The sequence below is a fragment of the Dromiciops gliroides genome, chromosome 4 (assembly GCF_019393635.1).
Source record: "Dromiciops gliroides isolate mDroGli1 chromosome 4, mDroGli1.pri, whole genome shotgun sequence".
NCBI lineage: Eukaryota > Metazoa > Chordata > Mammalia > Microbiotheria > Microbiotheriidae > Dromiciops > Dromiciops gliroides.
The window spans coordinates 411,679,073-411,703,571 of NC_057864.1; the positions used below are offsets into that span (position 1 = coordinate 411,679,073).

General features: G+C 37.1%; 1 protein-coding gene across 27 annotated transcripts in view; it reads left to right on the forward strand.

The window, feature by feature from the left end:
• AFDN (afadin, adherens junction formation factor) overlaps positions 1–24,499 on the forward strand; it is a 181,640-nt gene that overhangs the window by 39,019 nt on the left and 118,122 nt on the right. For all 27 annotated transcript variants that reach the window (XM_043999451.1, XM_043999453.1, XM_043999474.1 and 24 more), the window contains exon 2: positions 23,932–24,127. In XM_043999451.1, coding sequence (XP_043855386.1) covers positions 23,932–24,127 — 196 coding nt within the window. The remainder of the gene's footprint in view (positions 1–23,931; positions 24,128–24,499) is intronic.

Sequence of the window (24,499 nt, forward strand, 5' to 3'; positions counted from 1 at the left end):
ACATTTTAAGACATTGAAGCTTTTTTTGTGGTGTATTCCTGGTACTGATCATATAAAGTTGTTAGCCTCTCTGCACCAAAATCCTAGCAGGGAAATCTCTTTTCATCAAGAGAAAGTTAAAAATGGAACAGTAATTAGCAGAAATTTGGACAAGTAGAGAGATAAATAAATATCCTGTAATTTCAAAAGGCAAGTTTTCATATTGGTCCAGGTATACTCTAATCTCTCCCTAAATTAGATCTTTTTAAAAAAGGATCTTTAGAGTATAGTTATATACTAAAAATGTATACACTCTCCAAAACAACACTCAAAACTATAACATAAGATTGATCAATTTTAGAGAAACCTGTTTTTTTCCTCTAAAAGTAAATTGCCACACAAAAGTATAAGTAGGAAGTTAAGAGGAGCCTGGAAATTGGGAAATTTGGAGTAGAGCTTTTTATAGCTATGAAGATTAGCCATACAGATTGTCTAACATGACAAAAAAAGAAAATAATGAATGTTAGAGAAGCTGTGGAAAAATTGGAACACTAATGCATTATTGGTGAAGCTGTGAACTGATCCATCCATTCTGTAGAGCAATTTGGAACTATGCCCAAAGAAGTATAAAACTGTGCATATCCTTTGACCCAGCAATACACTATTAGGTCTTTATCCCAAAGAGATCATAAAAAAGGGAAAAGGACACACAGGAACAAAAATATTTATAGCTGTTCTTTTTGTGGTGGCAAGGAGTTAGAAATTGAGGGTATGGGGCAGCTAGGTGGTGCAGGGGATAGAGCACCAGCCCTGAAGTCAGGAGTACCTGAGTTCAAAGCCGACCTCAGACACTTAACACTTATTACCTGTGTGACCCTGGGCAAGTCACTTAACCCCAACTGCCTCACTAAAAAAAAAAAAGAAAGAAATTGAGGGTATGCCCAATCAATTGGGGAATGGCTGAACAAGTTGTGATATATGAATGTAATGGAATACTATTGTACTGTAAGAAATGATGAACAGTTGGATTTCAGAGAAACCTGGAAGGACTTGCATGAACTGATGATGAGTGAAGTGAGCAGAACCAGAACATTATACACAGTATCAACAACATTATGTGTTAATCAACTGTGATAGACTTGACTCTTCTCAGCAATACAGTGGTCCAAGATAGTTCCAAAGGACTCATGACAGAAAACACTCTTCACATCCCGAAAAAAGAATTGTGGAATCTAGAGCAGATTGAACCATACTATTTCTACTTTTTTTTGTTTTTCTTTTTTGAGGTTTTTCCCTTTTGTTCTGATTCTTCTTTCACAGTATGACTAATGCAGAAATATGTTTGTTTGTTTGGGTCTTTTTTTAAATTTATTTTTTTATTTTGGTGAGGCAGTTAGGGTTAGATGACTTGCCTAGGGTCACACAGCTGGTAAGTGACAAGTGTCAGAGGTTGGATTTAAATTCAGGTCCTCCTGAATCCAGGGCCGGTGCTTTATCTACTGCACCACTTAGCCGCCCCCAGAAATATGTTTAATGTGATTGTACATCTATAACCTATATCAGATTGCTTGCTGTCTTGGGGAGAGGGGAGGGAGGGAGAAAAATTTGGAACTAGAAATCTTATAAAAAGAAATGTTGAAAATTGTCTCTACATGTAACTAGAAAATAATAAAATACTTTTGTGATTAAAAAAAAAGATTAGCCATAGAATGGTTTCTTCAATTCCCATCACCCCCTTCCCAGTAGCTCTCCCCCCCCCCCCAACCCATTAGAGTTTGGAAACTTAAAAGAACTGTCATCTATAATTCCCTCTAAGAGTTTTAGGGGGTTTTGTACTAGTTTGTGTACAACTTCATTAGTATATTATTCAAAAAAATAATGCCAAATACTAATTTAATGTTTTTTCTGCACAATGTTAAAAATTTTTGTTTTGCTCATTGTGAGGGGGAAAAAACCCCATCCTCTTTTCCAATAATTCTCAGGAACTCAACAGGGATGTGACAAAGGCTCTTTATTTTATTCTCATGAGGAGGTCACCCTGGTGTGCAGCTAGTGGGTGCCCTGAAAGGGGGCTCGAAGGCCCTGTTTTATACCCTAGTCCCTAACATGAATGGACCTTCCCCTTTTTCATTGCTGGTCAGATTACTCAAGGGTTACAATCTATCTGCAAAACTCGCTAATTTGAATGCAGTATTCCCACTCCTCTTCCTTATATGGGCATAACTCAGAAGTGGACCTTATCCTTCCTTATATGGACACAACTCTGGAGCAGACCTTATTGAGACCAGGGCTCCTTGAACCCTGTGATTTTTGTTTTTGTTTTTTTTTTTGGTGAGGCAATTGGGGTTAAGTGACTTGCCCAGAGTCACACAGCTAGTAAGTGTTAAGTGTCTGAGGCCAGATTTGAACTCAGGTCCTCCTGACTCCAGGGCCAGTGCTTTGAACCATGTGATTTTGTTAACCTGAGGGGGAGGAGGGGATCTGAGACCTTTGTCCTACAAACAGGTCAGGAGGAGTATGACTGACTTTATATCCACATTGAGAGGAGACAACTACCCATTTTCTCACACTCATGATAATTATTAATTTTAATTTTCTCAGGCTCAGCATGGTGGTACATGCCTGTAATCCTGTTACTGGAGGAGGTTGAGGCTGGTGGATCTATTGAGTTCAGGAGTTCTGAGCTACAGTAGTGTTTTAAAGCTGATCAAGCATCTGCATTAATTCCACTATCAATATGGTATGGTGAGGGCCACCAGGCTTCCTAAGAGGGCCAAAAAAGAGGAACAAGTTAAATCAATATTGAGATCAAACTTGTGTGTGGCCACTGAACTTCTAACCTGGGTGAGATAAGGAGATCAGATTCAGTCTCCTGGACTCCCAATTCCTTCCCTGCCACAAACAAATCTCTCAAAAAGAAACTTAATAACTTAAAAATTTTTTTTTTAATTTAATAACTTTTGAGGGGGGGGCAGGGCAATGAGGGTTAAGTATTTGCCTAGGGTCACACAGCTAATAAGTGCCAAGTATCTGATGCTATATTTGAACTCAGGTTCTCCTGAATCCTGGGCTGCTGCTTTATCTACTGCACCACCTAGCTGCCCCCTTAATAACTTTTTAAAGGGTAGTTTAAAAAGCCACCTCATCCATCTGTAAGTGAAAAGAGTTTTATTTAAATTTAATAGGTGAAATTAGATATACATATTTACAAAGCATAGTCCCTTTTGGAAAAAGGACTCCTGGAGATTTCCCCCCAGAATGATGTCTCCAGAATTTTGATGTAGGGGTGGGAGCTTTGATGGGCTTTCCATGAGTTTCTGTGTCTAAGGTAAGAATAGAGGTCTCCAATACAGCTCCCCCCACCCCAATCATAATAGCAAGGTTTGTATTCTAATTTGTTAATTGTTCTAGTGGACAGGGAGATGTTGATTTCAAAGAGATATGATTTTATGTACCTTAGTGCCTCAGACAGTCAAGTCAGTTAACATTTATTAAGTTGCCACTACTATGTGCCAGCCACTATGCTGAGTGATGAGGATACAAAGAGAGGTAAAAGACAGTCCCAGTCCTAAGGAGCTCACATTCTAATAGAGCCCTATTAGAGTATTCAGTGGCAGAGGAGGAGCCAACCTGCATTGAAAAGAGGGAATTTACATATTTGGAGTTTGCAATATCAGTGAATCCCAGGTTGTTAGCTCAAAAAAACCCAAAACAAAAATACTAAACACCAAGTAGTAAGTATTCTAAATATTTAATAATGATACTTCTATTGAACAACCCATCACTAGGTCAGATTTAATCGAGAGTTTCTAATATGAAGTTGTTCTCCTAATATGTAGGACTTACTTTAGTAAGATGTTTCCTGTCCTATTACTAAACACCAAATTAATAAATAATGTAAATGAGTAGATTACTAAAAGGCAATTGAACTCAGGAATTGAAAAGACAATGAAGAGAACAGATAATGAAACATACTTCCCACTTCTCATAGGAGAATCTGAGGACTTCTGAGAAAGACGCTTATGTAAATGGTCAGTTGTCACTGTATTATATTTTTAAACTTAATTTTCTTTGATAGAAGGGAGGATCTGATGGTGGTGAGAAGTAAATTGTGAAATCAAGAGAAAAAAATCAATAAAACTTAAAGCAATAACTGGACAATAGACTCTCAAGAGTAATTCTTTTATTTAGGTAATTGATACATTGTTTCACAAGTGTTTGTATATCATTTCAAATCAACAAGCCTTTATTAATTCCCACTGTGTATAGGATAATATGATGTGTTGGAAGTAGCATATGACATGTACACCAATAAGTATACTACAAATTAGAATGTAAGAGAGGTAAAGGAGAGGTACAAAGTGTTCCAAGAAAACGTGGAGTCAATGATTTTTATATTGAGAGCTGAGGTAAGCAACAGGAATGTTTTTTTGGAGAAGAATAGTACCTGATCTGGACCCTACAGGGGAGGAGCAGGCATTAAAGGTGACATACATAGATAGGGGAGAGGTTGAGCTGAGATTAGGGATTAATTAGTACACCAGTTTATCTGGAATGAAGAGTACATGAGGCTGAGTAATAAGAATTAAGGTTGGAAAGTCAGGTTGAAACCCGATTGTGGAGGTCTTTAAATGTCAAGCTATGCTGTAGCCTAATAGGAAGGGGACTGCATTCATGCTAAAGGCTATAGACAAATGAACTAATGTGTTCATTCATAATGTGCTGTAGCTTGCTTTGCCCTTTCCACTTTCAAAGTGAGAACCAGTGTCTCCAAGGATTTTTTCAGTAGAAGAATGAAACTTTATGGATGTCTTTAGATTTTCTTTCCTTCAAAAGATTTCAAAGATCAATTATGATGAATACATAGAGGAGTTGTCTGTCATTAGGTAATCTTGGGCTTTGTATCTTTTTTGGGGGGGGTGGCAATTAGGGTTAAGTGACTTGCCCAGGGTCACACAGCTAATAACTATCAAGTGTTTGAGGTCAGATTTGAACTCAGGTCCTCCTAAATCTAGGGCCAGTGCTTTATCCACTGTGCCACCGAGCTACATGCCCCTCCCCCCGCCCCTGTTTTGTATCTTTCAAAGATTCCTGTCTCCCTAAGAATTGTTTGCTTCTCTTTCCCATGAGGGGCAAATGCCAATACATTTCATTATTCTTCTTTTCTCTTATTTGGGTTGTTTTTTTCTTTTTCTTTTTTTGGTGAGGCAATTGGGGTTAAGTGACTTGCCCAGGGTCACACAACTAGTAAGGGTTAAGTGTCTGAGGCCGGATTTGAACTCAGGTCCTCCCAACTCCAGGGCCAGTGCTCTATCCACTGCGCCACCTAGCTGCCCCTGGGTTGTTTCTTTTTTTCAAAGCATATCTTTATTGTTATTGTTTTTATTTTAGTATCTTTAGTTGTGAGGTTGGGTAGTTTGATATTTGAATAGCCAGAAGTTGTTCTAGATATATGAATATTGAGACAATAGAGTAGAATAAGGCAATACAACTTTAGATGAAAGGTGTTACACAAATATAAAATCCATAGTACTTTAAATTTCTAATTTATCTTATAATTTTTAAAGACTTCACACAGGTTTCTTTCATTGTTTATAAGAACTCTCATAAGGTAAATGGTATTATACCTACTCATAATTTTTTGCACCAGACCAAGTGAGTTAATGGATGAGCTCAGGTTTATTATTGTCCAATACTTGTTGTACTGCTGGTAAATTTTTAATAATTGTTCTTTTCTTTAAACTTCTGGAGCTTAGTAAGGAATTTTGTAAAAACAATCCGTATGACTTTTATGACCCTTGATGAGAGGAATTTTATTAATACTATTATCCAAATGTGATTACAGCCACATTCTTGCCTTTATCTTTTCATTCTTCTTTTCTTTTTCTCTGAAAACATGACTTATAGCTGAATTGATTTGTGTCATCATACCCAAGTTTATTGTGACAGACTTAATAGCCCTGTAGCTACCCTTTTCAAAGTAAAAGCAACCACGTTTTTGTATGAGAATTTTTAAGTTGAGAAGTATCACTTGAGGTTTTTTAAAAATGTGTTTTCCTCAGTATTTCTCTGCACAAATTAAATCATTAGATCATACATTTTGAATGCTGAAATAATAAAACTATCCATATTTGGGCAAATTTGTATGTACAGGACAATAGGAAAGAATAAAAAAATTCTTCTGTAGGTTGAATTCATCTCTTAAGATAAGAAAGTAACCAGTTGTTTACACCAGACCTTTTATGTTTTTAATTTTCTTTTCTTGAATATATTAGAATATATAGAATCACATGTCTCCTGATTATAACATCAAAGAGATACATGCAACCCTAAATTTATTTTTCCGATTAGTACAGCTTCATGTGTTTTATGATTGTGAGAGCCACAGTTTTAAAATGGCTTTGTTTTTTTTTTTTCATGAATCTAGCAAATTAAAAAGGAAATAGTAGAAAATATATAAAACCTTGTTTTGTGACTCAGGACTTTGTTAGCATTCAGTGTAGATCATTTGTTGATAATTTACTGATTTAAGCTCATCCAAGAATAGTGAATGTACATGATAAAATTGCTGTCAAGAACATCATTATTATTAGTTGGAGTGATGTGGCTATTTGTTACAGATAACAGGTATTAAATGGATATCAGATATAAGTGAACACGACAGTTTTTTATTAAATTAAGCTGTGCTGTTGATTGCTGTATTGTCTAGAAAGAAATCACATTTTCAGGAAAAAAGTATCATTTAAGAAAGAATATTGTCACCTTCATTTAATGGTTTACCATCTTCTGAGCATAAATCATCTTCTAATTCTATCACTATACTAACATTTGCTACCTAAAATGTTTTTGTTCAGTTTAAATTTCACTTTCTTTCAAAAATGTGGCTTAATAGCAGTTGGAACATTTTGAAGTTGGGTGGATTTTAGGACACATAGAATCTTAGAGCAAGGATTTAACCTGGTGTCCATGAACTTGGTCTAGTGTTTTTTTTTTCTTTTCTTTTTTCTTTTGTGATGGTGATGGTAGGGGCATTAAAAAATAATAATATTAATGTTTACAAAAAGACTTTATGTTGGGGGCAGTAGTACGTTATTTAACTTTTTTTCCCTCCTCCCTCCTGCCCTGCTCCCCTCCCCATCTCCAATCCAGAATGAAAGAAAAATAAAACTTGTTACAAAAATACATAATCAAGCAAAACCAATTTCCTCATATAACTTGTTCACCTGTTTCTGTTCATTTAATTCTAGATCAGTTCTTATAATTCTTTCCAGGTTTCTCTGAAACCATCTCATTCATCAGTTCTTACACTAAAATGTACTCAACCATTCCCCAGTTTATGGCCACCTCCTCCAATTTCAGTTCTTTGCTAGCTCAAAAACATCCTTAAGAGTTTTTTGATTACTACTAATTCCTCCTTTAATCTATCCTCCCTCTAATTCCCCTCTTATCTCATCTCCCTCTCCCCTCCTATTTTTCTGTTGAGTAAAATATGTTTGTACACAACTCTGTGTGTGTGTCTGTGTGTTCATTCCCTACTTAGTCCAGTTCATGTGAGAGTGAGGTTCAGGTATTAGATATTCCTCCCTTCTTCCATGTTTGTATGGATGTCTACTTACCCAACCTGATTATATAAGATAATTTCCCTTAACCTCCCCTTTATTTTTCCATTCTTCTGTGAAGATCTTTAAGGAAGAATCACTACCAGGCCTTCTGTCTAATTAGACTCCTTGTCTAATTGTAGGACCTTGTATGACCCATGATAAGAATGAGATTCCAAGGGGACACTTGTCATCTCCATTTGTAAGCAATAAAATTTATCCTTGTTTGGTCCCTAGTTCATTTGTGTTTACCCTTTACTTTTTTTTTTTTTTTTTTTTTGGTGAGGCAATTGGGGTTAAGTGACTTGCCCAGGGTCACACAGCTAGTAAATGTCAAGTGTCTCAGGCTGGATTTGAACTCAGGTCCTCCTGACTCCAGGGCCGGTGCTCTATCCACTGCGCCACCTAGCTGCCCTTTACTCTTAACTCTTAATGTTCAAAATTCAGAGTTTCTATGCAGCACTTGTCTTTTCATCAGGAAAGCTTAGAGGTCCTCTATTTCATTAAAGGTTCATTTTTTGCCCCTGTAGGATTATATTTAATTTTTCTGGGTAAATTAATCTTGGTTGTAAGTCTGTATCCTTTGTCTTCTGGAATATTTATAATATTCTAAGCTCTCCACTTCTTCATAGTGGTGGCTGTTAAATCACGTGTGGTCTCTGACTGTGGTTCCTCAGTACTTGAATTGTTTCTGTCTGGTTGCTTTGACTTGGAAGCTCTGGAATTTGGTAGTAATGTTGGTCTGGGAATTTTATATTTTGGGGTTTCCTTCAGGATGTAACTGATCGGTTCTTTCTGTTTCTACTTTTCTGTCTTCTTGCATCTTCTACTTATTGGCCCTAGTTAGTCATCTCTAATTATTTCTAGGTTAAGGCTATCTATCTATCTATCTATCTATCTATCTATCTATCTATCTATCTATCTATCTATCTATCCATCTAATTTTTACTAGTTCCTTCAATTGATAGTTCTATTTTAAGCCACTTTATCATGGTTACACTGTTAGACATGCTCTGGGTTATTAATGTCTTTATTAAATATTTAATTCAACGAACACTAAGTAGCTACTATGGCCTTATCACTGTGCCAAACTTTGGGATACAAAGACAAAAGGGGGAAAAAAGACTTCTGCCAAGGAATTCGCATTCTACTGGCAGATACAAATACATGTACACAGATAAATAAAGACAAGATAATGCCAGCAGGGAATGAGCACTAACAAAGTGGGTTGACTTTTGAAGACTTTAGATGTGAGCTAAGCCTTAAAGGAAAATAAGGATTTTTTTTTTTAAACAGAAAAATGGTTGCATGTGAAACCATGAATCTTTATTATGTACAGTTTGGTTTTTTAAAAAGTGTATTTTGAACAAGATAGTGATAATATTGCCCTGCTTGTCAGCCTGTCCCCTTCTCAACTTCCTTGTACTCTCTCCTGTGTACTTTTACTTATTATTATTATTTTTGTGGGGCCATGAGGGTTAAGTGACTTGCCCAGGGTCACATAGCTAGTAAGTGTCTGAGGTCACATTTGAACTCAGGTCCTCCTGCATCCAGGGCCAGTGCTTTATTCACTGCGCCACCTAGCCGTCTCTCTCCTGTGTACTTTTAAATAAGTGTTTCATTGACACACAAAGCAGAAACAAATACAAGACCCTCCGTGTAACAAATAATTATAATTAAGCAGAGTAAATCCACACAATGGCCATGTCTGAAAATGTGTGTGTTTTTCTACACCTCTCGTCAATTACCAGGTAGGTGACACCTTGGATAGAGTGCTGGGCCCTGAGTCAGGAAGATTCATTTGAGTTGAAATTTGGCCTTAGACACTTACTAGTTGTGGGACCTTGGGCAAACACTTAACCCTCTTTACCTCAGTTTCCTCATCTATAAAATAAGCTGGAAAAGAAATGGCAAACCACTCTTGTATCTTTGTCAAGAAAACCCCAAATGGGGTCATGAAGAGTCCAATATTAGTAAAAACGACTGAACAGCAACAGCAAGTCATCACCTCTGCCAAGAAGCAGAAATCGTGATTTATCACCAATCTTCTGGATTCATGATATGCTGGTCATTGAATTGAATATACTTTTTAAGTGTTGTACAATGCAGTTGTTTAAATTATTTCCCCAGGTTTCTCTGAATTTGTCCCCATTTCCATTTCTTACAATGCAGTGATACTCCACTAAATTCCAGTACCATGTGTTCAGCCACTCCTTAATTGATGGGCACCCAGTTTGTTTCCAGTTCTTTATTACAACAAAGTGCTGCTAGAAATATTTTTTGTACATATAGGTACATATGGGAACTGGAACTGGAATGCAAGTTTGGGGAACATGAGGCTAATTTCACTGAAATGTTAGGGAGATAGAGTGGAGCCAGTATAGAGTAGTTTGGAACGAGAATGTGAAGTGCTTTAAAAACCACCTTTAAGAGTTTGCATTTTCTCATAGAGGTACTAGAGAGCACATGGAGATTTTAGGTCAGAGGAATGACATAGTCAGAATTGTATTTGTAGATGGATTGAAAAAGGGAGAGAAGTGAACAGTGTTCTAGACAGGATGCAGTCAGCTCAGGGAATAATGGTACTCCCTGGTTTATTACAGTTTACTTGTATTAAATGTAGCCTATGTTAGAATTCCTTTTGATGCCCATCATCTAATTAATTTATTCACTTCTAGGTCTTTTCCTCACATAAGCTGTGTTTTAGTTGTGTCCCTTGTTCTTGAGCAGCCAATTTTTGGACCTAGTATAGAACTCTACATTTATTTCTAATGTTTTCTTGTTTGGTTTGGTTCATAGTTCTAGGCAGGTGGGATTTTTTTGGATCCCAGTTCTATTATCAAATTAATTGTCCTTCCAAGTTTAGCCATGAATAGGCTCTCCTTAGCCTCCCACTTTTTTGGTCAGGTCATTATTAAAAATATGAATCATTGTAGGACCAAGGATAGAACCTTTGGCAAGGTACTAGAGATGTCCTTCTAGCTTTTCGCTGACCTAGTAACCATTTGGGTACCTAGTTTAGCCCTTTATGAATCAACTTAATTTTACTGTCATCTTACTCATAACTTCATCTTGGCTCTAAGAATATCAATTACAGTTATACAATTGATCTTATTATAAGGGAGGCAGCAAGATCTACATACTGGCATTTGAGTTCTGCTTCTGACATGTTGGCTGTGTGACAATATGGCTCTTTCAGTGCTCCATCCAACTTTTCAAGATATTTACTTACCTGTATTGTTGTTCTAGGACCTCTTTTTTTCCAGAATCATAGTGCTCTGATTCCTTTTAACAAATAAGTAGAGAATGGTTGGACTAGTTCATAGCTCCACTAACCAAGTCATTAGTGTACCTGTTTTCCCACATCCCCTCCCTGCATTTGTCATTTTCCTTTTCTGTCATCTTAGCACTGTTGTTTTGTTGTTGTTGTTGTTGTTGTTTTGGTGAGGCAATTGGGGTAAGTGACTTGCCCAGGGTCACACAGCTAGTAAGTGTTAAGTGTCTGAGGTTGGATTTGAACTCAGGTCCTCCTGAATCCAGGGCCAATGCTCTATCCATTGTGCTACCTAGCTGCCCCAGCAGTGTTGTTTTTTAAAAAGAATTTTTACGGTAAATTCTTTTTTTAATTTAACACCATCTATTTTCTCTCCTAGCTTTTTGATTGAAAAAGAAAAGATAAAAACAAAACTCTTCTGACAAATATGATTATTCATGTCCATAATATAGCAATTGTATAAATTGTTCTCCTGCCTTTCGTAATTGACTTTCTGTCAGTTCCTAAAATCTCCTTACGTTTCCCTGAAGTCACCATATTTCTGAAATATAGACTAGATTAGAGACATATGTCTTACATTGCAGCCTGTTTTTATACATCACTTGAGAATAGTTTTACATCTTTAAATACAAGAAAACTTTATTTTAGGATGTAAAAACCATTCTTAGCTCCTGAGCAATACAAAAACTAGCTCAACTGTCTTCTGAATCTGTCCTGAGCAGAGTTTGTTGACTAGACAAAAAATAGTTCATTTGAAGGCACAAAAGTCAACCTGGTACCAGGAAGGAAGAGGAAAAGCTTTGTCATACATATCTTCGATTAAAGTCTTAACTATGATAGATAGCCTTATGTGATCTTTTCAATAACCCTGTGAGGCAGGTGCTATTATTATTTATCAGTTTAGGAAACTGAGGCAGGCTGGGTAAGAGATCTGACCAGGCCTCTTCTCTTCTTTGCCACATAGTGCTTCTACCACTTATCGGCTGTGTGACCCTGGACAAGTTGCTTAACCTGTTAGTACCCCCAGGAAACTCTACTGTTAAATTTTTGGGAAAAGTGCCAATCTGCATTAGCAGAGGAAACTCCTCACCAGAACCTCCCTAAACTGATGAAATCACAGAACAGGTCCTTTCCCTCAACTCCGCCCCCCCCCCCCCCCCCCATGCAAGGCACTGTGCTGGATGTGGGGGATATAAAGGCAGACATGAAACAGCTTTTGCTTTCAGGGATTTTACCTTTCTTCTACTTAGGAAAATGAATACATGTGCAGATAGATAAATGTAAACTCTACAGACATTTGTTGAAGTAATTTCATCAGGGTGAGAAGCTCCTGGTGAAAAACTTCTAATAGAGCAGACCTACACCTTCTCTGCACTTTGTTGCTGTTTTAAGGGAGTTCCAAAAATCCTGAGAGATCAGTGACATGTCCAGAGTAACCCAGCTAAGCTAGCATGTGTCAGAGGCAGGTAATTTTGACTCTAAGCCTGACTTTCTCTTCACTCTACATTTAAGTATCCTTTTGTTTTGTGGCGTTTTTTGGGTTTTGTTTTTGTTTTTTGGTGAGGCAATTGGGGTTAAGTGAGTTGCCCAGTGTCACACAGTTAGTAAGTGTTAACTGTCTGAGGTCGGATTTGAACTCAGGTCCTCCTGACTCCAGGGCTGGTGCTCTATCCACTACGCCATCTAGCTGTCCCTAGATATCCTTTTGTAAGTTCTGATTATTAGAGTTCCAGAGATGGTTTACCCAGGATGTGGTACTGTGGACATGCATTTCTGTATTCTTATCATGGTAGTCATCTTCTACCTCAAGTTAATAATATATAATAGGTTCTGCTATGAGAAGTCAAATTGAACATCCAGAAGGTTGGGGGTGAGAAGGAAATGACTTACTTAAGTAAGACTACTCTTGAGTAGGCTTCTCCTTTCCCAACAAAGTTTCCTTTTTTGGTTAGAACCAAGTATAGAATAGGATAAAATAAGAATATTTTAAATTGCAACCAGAATGCTAAAGATGACAGGCATCTAATAGATGTAAATTGTTATACAAATTTGAGTTATTTCCCTCTACCTCATACCTATCATCACTTCCTGGAAAGAGGTGAATTTAAATATTTATTGATTTTGTGTTTTAATATTTAACTCTCCTCTGCAAAATATTCTCATTCTCTTTAGATGACCCTCTTCACCAGCCTGATGTTTTTCTTATTTAGTATTTTATTTTCCCCAAATTACATGTTAAAAATAATTTTTCAACATTTGTTTTTAAAATTTGAGTTCAAAATTCTCCCTCCCTCTTCCACCCCTCCTCACTGAGAAGACAAGCAATTTGATATAGGTTATACATATGTAGTAATGCAAAACATATTTCTGTATTAGTTATGTTATAAAAGAAAACAGACCAAAATAAAAACCCAAGAAAAATTAAGTAAAAAAAGGATATTTCTGTCTTTATTATTATCAGTTCTTTTTCTGGGGATGGACAGCATTTTCACCATAAGTCCTTCAGAGTTCTCTTGGATCATTGTATTTCTGAGAATAGCCAAGTCATTCATCACAGTTGATCATGTTACAGTGCTGCTGTACAACCATCTCCTGGTTCTACTCATTGTACTTTGCATCAGTTCATGTAAGTCTTTGCAGGTTTTTCTGAGAGCATCTAGCTCATCATTTCTTAGAGTATGATAGTTTTCCATCACAATCTTCTCAGCCATTCCCCAAATGATGGACATTTCCCCTACCTCCCACCTCCAATTTCCTATTCTTTGCCACCAGAAAAGAGCTCCTATAAGTATTTTGTACATATAGGTCCCTTTCCTATTAGTTTTTTAATCTCTTTTGGGATACAAATCTAGTAGTGATATTGCTGGGTCAAAGAGTATGCATGGTATTTTAGGCCTTTGGACATACTTCCAAATTGCTCTACATAAAATTTCCCCACATCTCTTCTAACATTTGTCATTTTCCTTTTCTATCCTATTAGCCAATCTAATAAATGTGAGGTAGTACCTCAGAATTAGTTATGATTGCTAACTGTATTTCCTTCCACCCCGTCCCACACACTATTTATTCTGTTCTCTCTTTCTCATTTCACCCTGTCCCTCTTCAAAAGTACTTTGCTTCTGACACTGCCTCCCCCAATCTGCCTTCCTTTCCATGAGACGCCCCTTCTCCTCCCCCTTCCCTTATATGAGCACTGTTCCCCCTCCTTCCTCCCTTCCCTTCCTACTTCCCTGTAGGGTAAGATAGATTTTATACCCAGTTGCTAACTGCCTACTTTTTTTTTTTTTTGGTGAGGCAATTAGGGTTAAGTGACTTGCCCTGGGTCACACAGCTAGTAAGTGTCAAGTGTCTGAGGCCAGATTTGAACACAGGTCCTACTGACTCCAGGGCTGGTGGTCTATCCACTGTGCCACCTAGCTGCCCCTAACTGCCTACTTTTTAAAGGTGGGTAGTGCAGGGGTGAAGGAGGGAGGGGAAGGTTAATATAATTTAAGATTTTACCAGACTTAAGTGATTAATTAGTTCTGCATTTGATTCACTTTAGCAATGGGTTTATAGATTTGAATGATTTCCATTTATAGCTATGAAAATTATAGTTTACATTTATATAATATTTTAAGGATTACATAGCACTTTTTCCCTTTTGTATTTGGGATAGAGATGTTGCAAATATTATTATTGTCCCTATTTTAAGTGTGTGACCTTGAGTAAGTCATTTCATCTCTGTTTGCCTTGGTTTTCTCAACTACAAAATCAGGATAAAAATAGCATCTACCTCCTAGGAGCAAATGAGATATTTACAAAATGCTTTGCATAGTGCCTGGCACATAGTAGACAGTATATAAATGCCAGCTGTGATGGATATGATGATGTGTAATCTGGACTGCAATCCCTCAGCATTTGAATTCTTTCTGACTGCTTACTGTATTTTTTTTTTCTCCTTGAACAAGAAGCTTTGGCTATGATGATATTCCTGGGATTTTTAAATTTTTATATTTGTTTTAGGAGGTAACAGGTAGATTCTTTTTATTTCCACTTTTCTTTCTGATTCTAAGAGATCCCAGGCAGTTTACTTTTAAGATTTCTTGAAATGTAATGACTAAGTTCCTTGGTCATGGCCTTCAGGTCATCCAAGTAGCTCAGTGGATATAGCACCATGCCTGGAATCAAGAAGACTTATCTTCCTGAGTTCATTCTGGCCTCAGACACTTCTTAGCTGTGTGACCCTGGGCAAGTCACTTAACCCTGTTTACCTCAGTTTCCTCATCTGTCAAATGAGCTGGAGAAGGAAATGGTAAACTACTTCAGTATCTTTGCCAAAAAAAACCCCAAATGGGATCACAAAGAGTTGGGCAAGATTGAAATGACTGAACAACAACAATGAATCAGGTGGTCTGGTGGTCCACTGATTCGTAGGTTTTCCCTATTTCATGTTCTTAAGGTCAGGGTTTTGTTTTTGTTTTTTTTATTCTGAGATAACTACTTAAATTTTCTTCAATTTTCTCAGTCTTTTGATCCTATTATAATATTTCTTATTGTCTCTTGGAGTTATTATCTCTTATTTAGTTCTTTCAACTTTTAAGAATTTCTAATTTATTTTGGGTTGAGCAAGGTTTTGTATTTCTCATTGGTTAGTCTTCTTGACCCCTTTTGGGTGTTTTCTTGAATAGATTTGCCATTTCCTCCTCTAGCTCATTTTACAGATGAGAAAACTAAGGCAAATGGGGTTTTGTATTTTGTACAAGTCCATTTCTTTTACCAAGGTGTTAATTCCCTTTCCATTTCTCTCTTCTGTAGCTCTTATTTCTTTTCCAATGTTTTTTCCCTAATACTCTCATTTATAAAAACATTTTTAAACTTTTAAAAAACACTTTTAAAACCGAGTGGCACTACATATGTGATCTCATTAAATTACAAAGTGTAGTGAAGTACTATTTGTTTCAAAGGGAAGTTATTATCTAATAAAATATTATATAATTTGTGTCAAACATTTACGAGGTGTAAGGCATTCTACTAGGCCCTGAGAATACAAAATTGAAAAATGGTGGTGCCTGATTTCAAGGAAGCTAGAGTGTGTGATATTTAAAATCTAAATTGTGGGTTCTAATTCCTGCCCCCCCCAGTCTTGGGGGGAAGCTGGCTAAAATCACTGATGAATTCAGTAAGAATTTAGGCCTTTAAAGATTTATTTAAATATATATTATATATTATAAGTTAGTGAAGAGAAAGAGATTGAGAACAGATTCCTTATAGCATGGAAATCCTAGCTCAGATCTAATTCAATATAGCCAGAGAGAAAGAAAGCAATTTCTTTTCCTAGCAGCCCATGTGAAATATCTTACCATCAAGCCGGCGTCTGAATGACTAAAAGGGCCCCAAACTGTTCTCCATCTGCCACCATGCTCATTTCCCAGATGAAGAGGCTGATCTTCAATGGCTTCTCCCAGAAACTGTCTGTGAAACAGGAAGCAGGGCTGTCTACACACAAAGCTCCAAGATAATTGGCTGGTAGCTCTGATTGACAAATCCCACAGGTGTGGGAAATAGATGTAACTTCTGGACTCTAAAGTCACATGGTCTCTAAATCACATGCTTTCTCTTCATGGCGGAGCTTCCCTACAGTATCTCTCCAGCAGGGGTGCCATTCCAATTCTTACAAGTGTAATAGTTGGGAATACAAAATGCAGGCAGATAAGTTGATAGAAGATAGAAAATGGTGGAACCAAAGCAGAAATTCCAAGTAATCAAGGATAATTTGATGACCTCTTATTGGTGATATGGGACGTTTAGAGAGGAAGAAATCAAAGGAGGCTTCATGAAGGAGATTATATCTGAACTAAGCTTTGAAGAAAGAAACTAGAAGGCAATATTGTGAGCAGAAAGATCATTGGGTTTTCTATCAGAAAACCTAGTTTCAAATTCTGGATCTGCTAAATAGCAGGAAGTTGGCCAATAAGACCTCTAAGGTCTTGAGCCTGTCTAGCTATGGTTCTATGACCTATGTGGTCTCTAGCAAGTGTCTGTTAATTATATTTGTATTCCCAGTGCCTGGAACACAGGTGCTCAATACATACTTCTTGATTAAATTGTTTCTTTTTTTCATCTTTAAAATAAAGCCATACAGTTTTTCAAAGCTCTAACTCCTATGAGTTGAGGCAAGGGGGTAAGGTGTGTGGAAATGCAGCCATTGAAAAAAGAAGAATGAGATTCACAACTAGTAATTTTTTTGTTTTGTTTTGTTTGTTTTTTGGGTTTGGGGGGGGGCGGGGATTGTGAAGCAAGTGGAGTTAAGTGACTTGTCCAGGGTCACACAGCTAGTAAGTGTCTGAGGTCAGATTTGAACTCAGGTCCTCCTGAGTCCAGGGCCGGTGCTCTATCCACTGCGCCACCTAGCTGCACCACAACTAGCAATTTGATTTGGCTCTAACTTATAATGTGAAATAAAATTGGAAAAGTTTATTGGACATCACTGAAGGGTTTTAAATACCAGACTGTTTTATATTTTGGCCCCAATCCCTATCCTTGATTTTCAGTCCCATGCCATAAATTGCCTATTAGAAATTTCAACCTGGTTGTCCTGGAGAAAACTTGTACCCAACATATCTAAAATGGAATTATTGTTCTTCCTAAACCCCCTACCCTCTTCTGAATTTTCTTGTTTCTGTCAAAGAGGCACCACCATTCTTCCAGTGTGTCAAGTTCATCATCTTAGAATTATCCTCATCTCCTCACTCTTCTGCCCCTCACTGCCCCCATCCCCCTTCAGTTGCCCAACCTTACCATTCCTTACCTAACCAGTATCTTTTACATCCAACTTCTTCTTTGCACTCCTACAGTTACTGTCTTAGGTTTTAGGCCTTCATCACTTCTCACCTACATTATTACAACTTTTAGGTATCTTTTCCTCACTATTCTAGTCCGTTGGACACGCTACTACCAAAGCAATTATCCTTCAGCACAGATTTGCTCCTGTGACTGCGTACCCAACAAACTTCAGTGACTTCCTGTTGACTGTGGAATAGAATCCAAACTTAGCTTTTAAAACCCTGACCACCTTGGCCCCAACTCCTGCCCCTGACACTGCACTAACTGGTCCTCAATAAGGACTTGCTGCTTGATTAATGATTCTGTAGGCAGTAAGGCGCTGAAAGTGAGAATGGTGTTTTCAGACTTGGATATTAAGAACGGACACTACAGGGTATCTTAGTTCCATGGAGTTTAAGCCCAGCACAACTGCAAATGGAAAGTGTGGAACTAGGCGAGAAGTCCAAGTGCTGCCCTCTATAAAGAAAAGCTTTGGGAGGAATTTGTGCTCTTCCCTGCAATCAGAGAGGAGATGTTAATAATCAAAGTTGGGATAAAAGTATCAGTGAGGGTTCAGTTGAGGTTAAAGGACATGTTTCTTGCAGTATTTAGGAAGCTGGTGAGAAAGAACCATAGTTGGGAATTGTTTAGCCATACGGGAACAGTGGAAAGACAAGGAGGCAAGGGATTGAATATGCCAACACAGTATTTTGTTCAAGACGCTATTGTCTTATATATAAAATTAGAGGTAATTTTTTTTTAAACAATATAAAATTAATTTTTAAACAAAATTTTAATTAAAAAAATTTTTTTTTAAATTTTTAAACAAAATTTTTTAAACAATATAAAATTAATTTTTAAACAATATAAAATTAGAGGTAATTTTTTTTTAACGGGGCAATGGGGATTAAGTGACTTGCCCAGGGTCACACAGCTAGCAAGTGTCAAGTGTCTGAGGCCAGATTTGAACTCAGGTACTCCTGAATCCAGGGCTGGTGCTTTATTCACTGTGCTACCTAGATGCCCCAGTAAAAAATTTTTTAAAAAATAGTAATATGTAAAAGGTGAGGTTTTTGATGAAGCCAGGGAAACCTAGAGGTAGAGATGTGGAGGGAGCACATTTCAGCCATGGGAAACTGTTAAGGAAAGTGCACTTAATGGGGGTGTGTGTCTAGAGAGAGCTTAGACAGAAAAGAGTCTTGAAGTAGGAGAGGTTAACAGGGAAGTGAATGGCAAAGTTCAGAATCTTGACTAACAGAGATGACAATGAGAAACACTTTTGGATTTCTTGATTGTTGATTCTATTGATGCTCTCCGCTACTCCGTGTGATCTCAAACAGATTACCTGACCTCCTTCCTGTATCAGGGAGTGGCGATTCATAGCACACGAGAGAAATCATTGATGTTCTTTAATGCTATGCTGGCTGTATCAATCATAGACGATGGGCTTGAAACCAGCCATATCATGGATAGTTTTGGACTTGGAGACTGTAGTGCTGAAAGGTTTCAAGTCTTACTCCAGATCATACTATCCTTGTGATTATTATTACCAAGTCATTCAACCTCAGAGCCTCAAGTTTCTTCTGAAAAATGGGTACCTACTTCACAGTTTTTTAGGAAGGTACTTTAGGAATGGTGTAAAAAAGGAATAGTTTACTGGATTTACATGAACTCCTTTGTTTTGTATCCTCCTACTTCCTGCCTCCTCTTCCTTTCCCACAGGAACTCAGTAATCTTTGACCATAGAAAGTCACCAAACTCACCTAAGGCTGCTATTCTTCTTCTTTCCCTGGGCCCCAGTGAAAACTCATTTTCTGAATGCTGTCTGTCTTATCTTGTGTATCTTATGCGAATTCAAACTAGGCTGAGGGTGACCAATGTATTTTTCCCTCATTTTAATTGTACTTACTAGTGCAGTTTTTAAGCTTTAATAATTGTTTGAAAAGAAGATTCTCATTCAACCAACATTTATTAAGCACCTACCAAGCTTTGGATTTGGGGTTTTTGTTTTGTTTTGATTTTGGCATTTAAAAAATCCTTTTCCTAAAAAAGCTTATACTCTCTTGAGTTGAGGTGGGGCAGGCTGGGCAGAACCCATGTGATACTCTGTAGAATATATCTTTCTGTAAGATAATTTTGATGTTTGTGTAGTATCTTGGTATAGGAAAACGAGAAATGAACTGTAAACCTTGGAGACTTGGATTTCTATGTATGACTTTGACCCAGCAGTCCCAAATAGTGGGTACATGTCCCGAAGAAGTCAAAGACAAATGCAAAGGTCCAATACATACGGAAATAATTATACAACACACTCCAGGGTAGCAGAGAACTGAAAGCATGAGTTGGTATACATCAGCTGAGGAATGGCTGAAAAACTGTGCTATATAGATGTAGCAAAATCGTTGTGCAGTAAAAATTGACATGAATTCCATATATGTTTTCTCTCCCTTTAGAATGGGAGCTCCTTGAGAACATGGATTGTTACTTTTTCTTTTTCTGCTTCAGTTTTCTCTCTACTCTAGTCCAACATCCACTCAGCTGCCAATGTGATTTTCCTAAAGTTCAGGTCTGACCATGTCGGCCTTTTCTACTCATCATAAACACCAGTGGTTCTCTATCACCTTTGAGATCAAATATAAAATCTTCTGGCATTAAAAGCCTTTCATGACTTCCCCTCTGTTTCTATCCCTTCCCTCTACTCTAGTCTCCTTTATATCTCCCCACATACTCTTTCATTCTGTGACATTGGCCTCCTTGCCACTCTTCTAAAAAGTTAATTCCATCTCCTGGGTCCTTACATAAACATTCACAGCCCACCATGGCAGGAATGTGCTCCTTCCCCATCTCTACCTCTTGGTTTCCCTGACTTCCTTTAAGACCCTTCTAAAAAGCTCACCTCTTACAGGAAGTCTTTCCCATTTCTCTTTAATTCTGGTATCTTTTTTGTATTGATTAGCTCCAATTTATCCTGTATTGTGTACGTAGCTGGTTTCTTCATAGTTGTTTTCATGTTGTCTTTTTCCCCATTAGACTATAAATCCCAGGACTGCCTTTTGCCTTTTTTTGTATCCCCAGCCTTTAGAACAGTGCCTAGCACTTAATAGGCACTTAATACATTTTTATTAGCTATTTGTATCCACTGTGTTTTGCACACAGCAAAATAAATGCTTTATTCTGCTGTTTTAGTCATTTTTTCTATTCCTGTTTGCTCATTTGTAAAATTAGAATTTATAAGATCCCTCTGAGCTTTAGAAATTCTGTTTTTGTGGAGTTTTCTGAACTGTATTGTACTCCATCCTCAGATATTCCCTCTGAGTAAAATTGTTAGAATCAGCATTGTGAAATAGCATTTGCTTCACCTAGATTGGTGAGTGTTGTTTTGGCGCCATCTCTGGGTGGAAAAGGTGAATTGACAGACTACATCTTAAATTCAAGAATCTTTTGTACTGATCAAATATAAATCCCTCTAAGTGCAGTCATAACATTGTAGAATATAGAGTGGTGGACTTGGCAGTCTTCAGTTTGAATCTCTCATTGGCATCTGTTTGACTTTGTCCATGGACAAGTCTTTTTAAACTTTTTTTTCCCCTTATCTCTAGAAATGGTGATAATGTTCATAGATTAAGAGCTAGAAGGGATTTTAGAGGTCACTGAGTCCAGTCTCTTAATGTTACAGATCAGGAAACTGAGGCTTAAGTTTGTCTTGAGGGAGAATTTGAATCCATGTTTTCATAACTCCGATGCCATATCTACTACTATAGCTGCCTCTTAAAAGTATTTAAATCATTAAGGTCTCATGAGAACCATGTAAGTTAATATATATAAAGGGGTTGTGAACTTTAAAGTTCTATGAAATGTATAAGTGTCATTATTTGAGCATTGTCTTTTCATTTAGAAGCAGTGTGGTAAAGTGGATAAGGATTTTTCCACCTTTGTATTAGGAAAGCCTGGGTTTAAGTTCTGCCTCCAATGCACAGTAGCTGTGTGATCTTGGCAAATCTCTCCTTGATTTTAGCATGTCAGACACATAGCTCAGTTGCCAATGTGTGGGAGTTCTGGCGAAGAGAGCACTGGGTCTTCCTTCTCCTCCCCCCGGCGTGCCCCCCCCCCAATGCCACTTTTTTTTTTGTTTTTTTGTTTTGTTTTGTTTTTTGGGGTTTTTTGGTGAGGCAATTGGGGTTAAGTGAGTTGCCTAGGGTCACACAGCTAGTAAGTGTTAAGTGTCTGAGGCCGGATTTGAACTCAGGTCTTCCTGAATCCAGGGCCGGTGCTCTATCCACTGTGCCACCTAGCTGCCCCCCCAAATGCCACTTTTAAGGAAAAGCAGAGAAGCATAAACATCAATCCCTGCTCTCTTTAAGGAATTTGAAAGTGTGCATAGGGGGAGGGGGAAGTTAATAATGACACAAGGCTATACAAGCTGCATTATGAGGCACTATATGGTTAATTGTGAGATTATTACTATAAAGATCTTTGGGCTTGAGTTACCCAGGAAGCCATCCCAGTATCACCAGAGGGATGGAGCTTGACTTGGGCCTTGAAAGATCCAAAGAATTTGCATTCGAATGCCAAATAAGGGAAGCACAAGTACACACTAGGAAAGCATGGTTGTTCAGCACAACAGTTTGGTCAGTTGGGACAAACGATTGATATAGGAGAATAGTGAAATATAAGGTTGGATGGGTAGGTAGGGTTGAATTTTTTGCAAAACTTTTCCTAGACAAGGAATTTGGTCTTTGTCTTGTAGGCTTTTTAGGTGTCTTTAAAGAGATCTGAGCTGGGGAGGGGAATGACTTAAGCAAATCAGTGTTTCAGAAAAATCAATATGGAAATTGTGTGCAAGATAGGAAAAGATAAAAGGCAGGGAGAATTATGCTTTTCCTGTAATTTGGAATTATTTTTAATAGTATTATACTAATTATTTCCTTCTCAGTTTAGTAACTAAGGTTTGAATGGCAACCCAGAATCACTAGAGTATTCTGAATTATTTTCTGAATTAAAGAAGAGATTAAATTGTATTTATGGTTTTTATGTCCATTGAATTTATTAAAGCTCAATTCTTTGTAAGTCATATAAGTGACATAATGTCTTACTAACTAGACACATTTAATTCAGGAAATATCTATTGAGCTTTTACAGTTTATAAAGCACCATGTTAAGTAGTAATTTGAGGTAAACAAGAGTTTAGGAGAATTCACAGTAGTATTAAATTTCATTGAAATCAAGATTAAAAAACAAGGGGCTCTGTCCCTGCCTTTTTTTTTTCTCCTATCAGGAAAAAAAGCCACTAAATTTTTTTCTAAATATTTTAAATTTTCTTATTCATATTTTAACTTTTCTTACTCATTTTTATTCCTAATGTTTAGCATATTTTCTTCCACATAATATGATCTTAATACATATATTTTGAATAGCTGTGAAGGAGCTAGATTATTGAGGACAGTTTTCACAAATAGAATTCTTCAAGTGTTTATGAAAGAGAACAATCACCAATCATTGCTCAGTTAGCTTTGCAGTAATCCAAATTCAGCAGATAAATTCTGAGAAAACTATGTATTAAGACATTACTAGTAGATGATTGGTGGAGGTAAAAAAAAATTATTTTTGACTCTCCTGTCAAATCCAACAAGGATTAGCCTGGGTTTGTTGGGTCCTAAACAGTACCTAGACCATTGGTTATAAGTAGTAGAGACAGATTTTTGCTTGAACTAGGGGAAAGTTTCCTTACAGCTATCTAAAAATGGTATGATTTACCTTGAAAAAGGAGTATGTTCCCCATTTGTAGCTCTTCAGAGGTGAGTTGAACCATGAGCCATGGCGGGAGGTACCCATTGAATTCTTATTCTGGGGTTTGTTGACAGCCTTTTTTTTTTTTTTTTTATTGAAGTTCAACATACATTCTTTATGGTTCTGCAGAACCTTTTGTGTTCATCCTTAGTAACCTGCCCTTTTATGGATAACTGCCTTTGCCTTCCTGCTTTTTCCACATTATCTGCTCCCCTCTCCCCAAAAATGAAAATTACTAATACAAGAAGAATTTAGAAAGTTTGAGCCTTGTATCTCCATGCTATTTGTTAGTCAACCAGAGTGTATTTGGAGTAAAAACAGCCTCTTTGAATGTCCATTTAAACATCTTTTAGTACTAAGATATTTCTGATTTTAATGAAACATAGTTATTCTATGGAGAACTCTTTCCTTTACCAACATTCAAATAATGATTCTCAGGGTAAATGTCCCCCTTCACCCTTCAGTAACAGAAACATTTTTGTTTTTTAGGATCTGGAATTCCATGGAGTAATGAGATTTTACTTTCAAGATAAAGCTGCTGGAAACTTTGCAACAAAATGCATCCGGGTCTCCAGCACTGCTACAACTCAAGATGTCATAGAAACTCTTGCAGAGAAATTTCGACCTGACATGAGAATGTTGTCATCTCCTAAATATTCACTCTATGAAGTGCATGTCAGTGGAGGTTAGTGTATCTGGATTGGGTCCTTTTTGTTAAAAATATATCTCAGAATTGATTGTCTTTCCTTTTGTTGAAACATATTGGCACCCTGGAAAACAACCCACATACCCACGGTAATTAATGGTGTAGGTATATACTAATTTATTTTACTTTGCATTCATTTAAATAAATATTTATTAAGCACTATTTTAAGCTGAGAGCTTAGAAATAAAGAAATTCAACAAACTAAATAAATAAAAAAGGAAAGAAAAATAAAGAGAAATGATTGATTTTATGTTTTATGTACTGAAGACTTTGTAGGGGAGATATGACATGTAAAAACATTATTCTTATACAGAATTATTTGTCCTTCATTCTCAAAGAGGACCACTACAT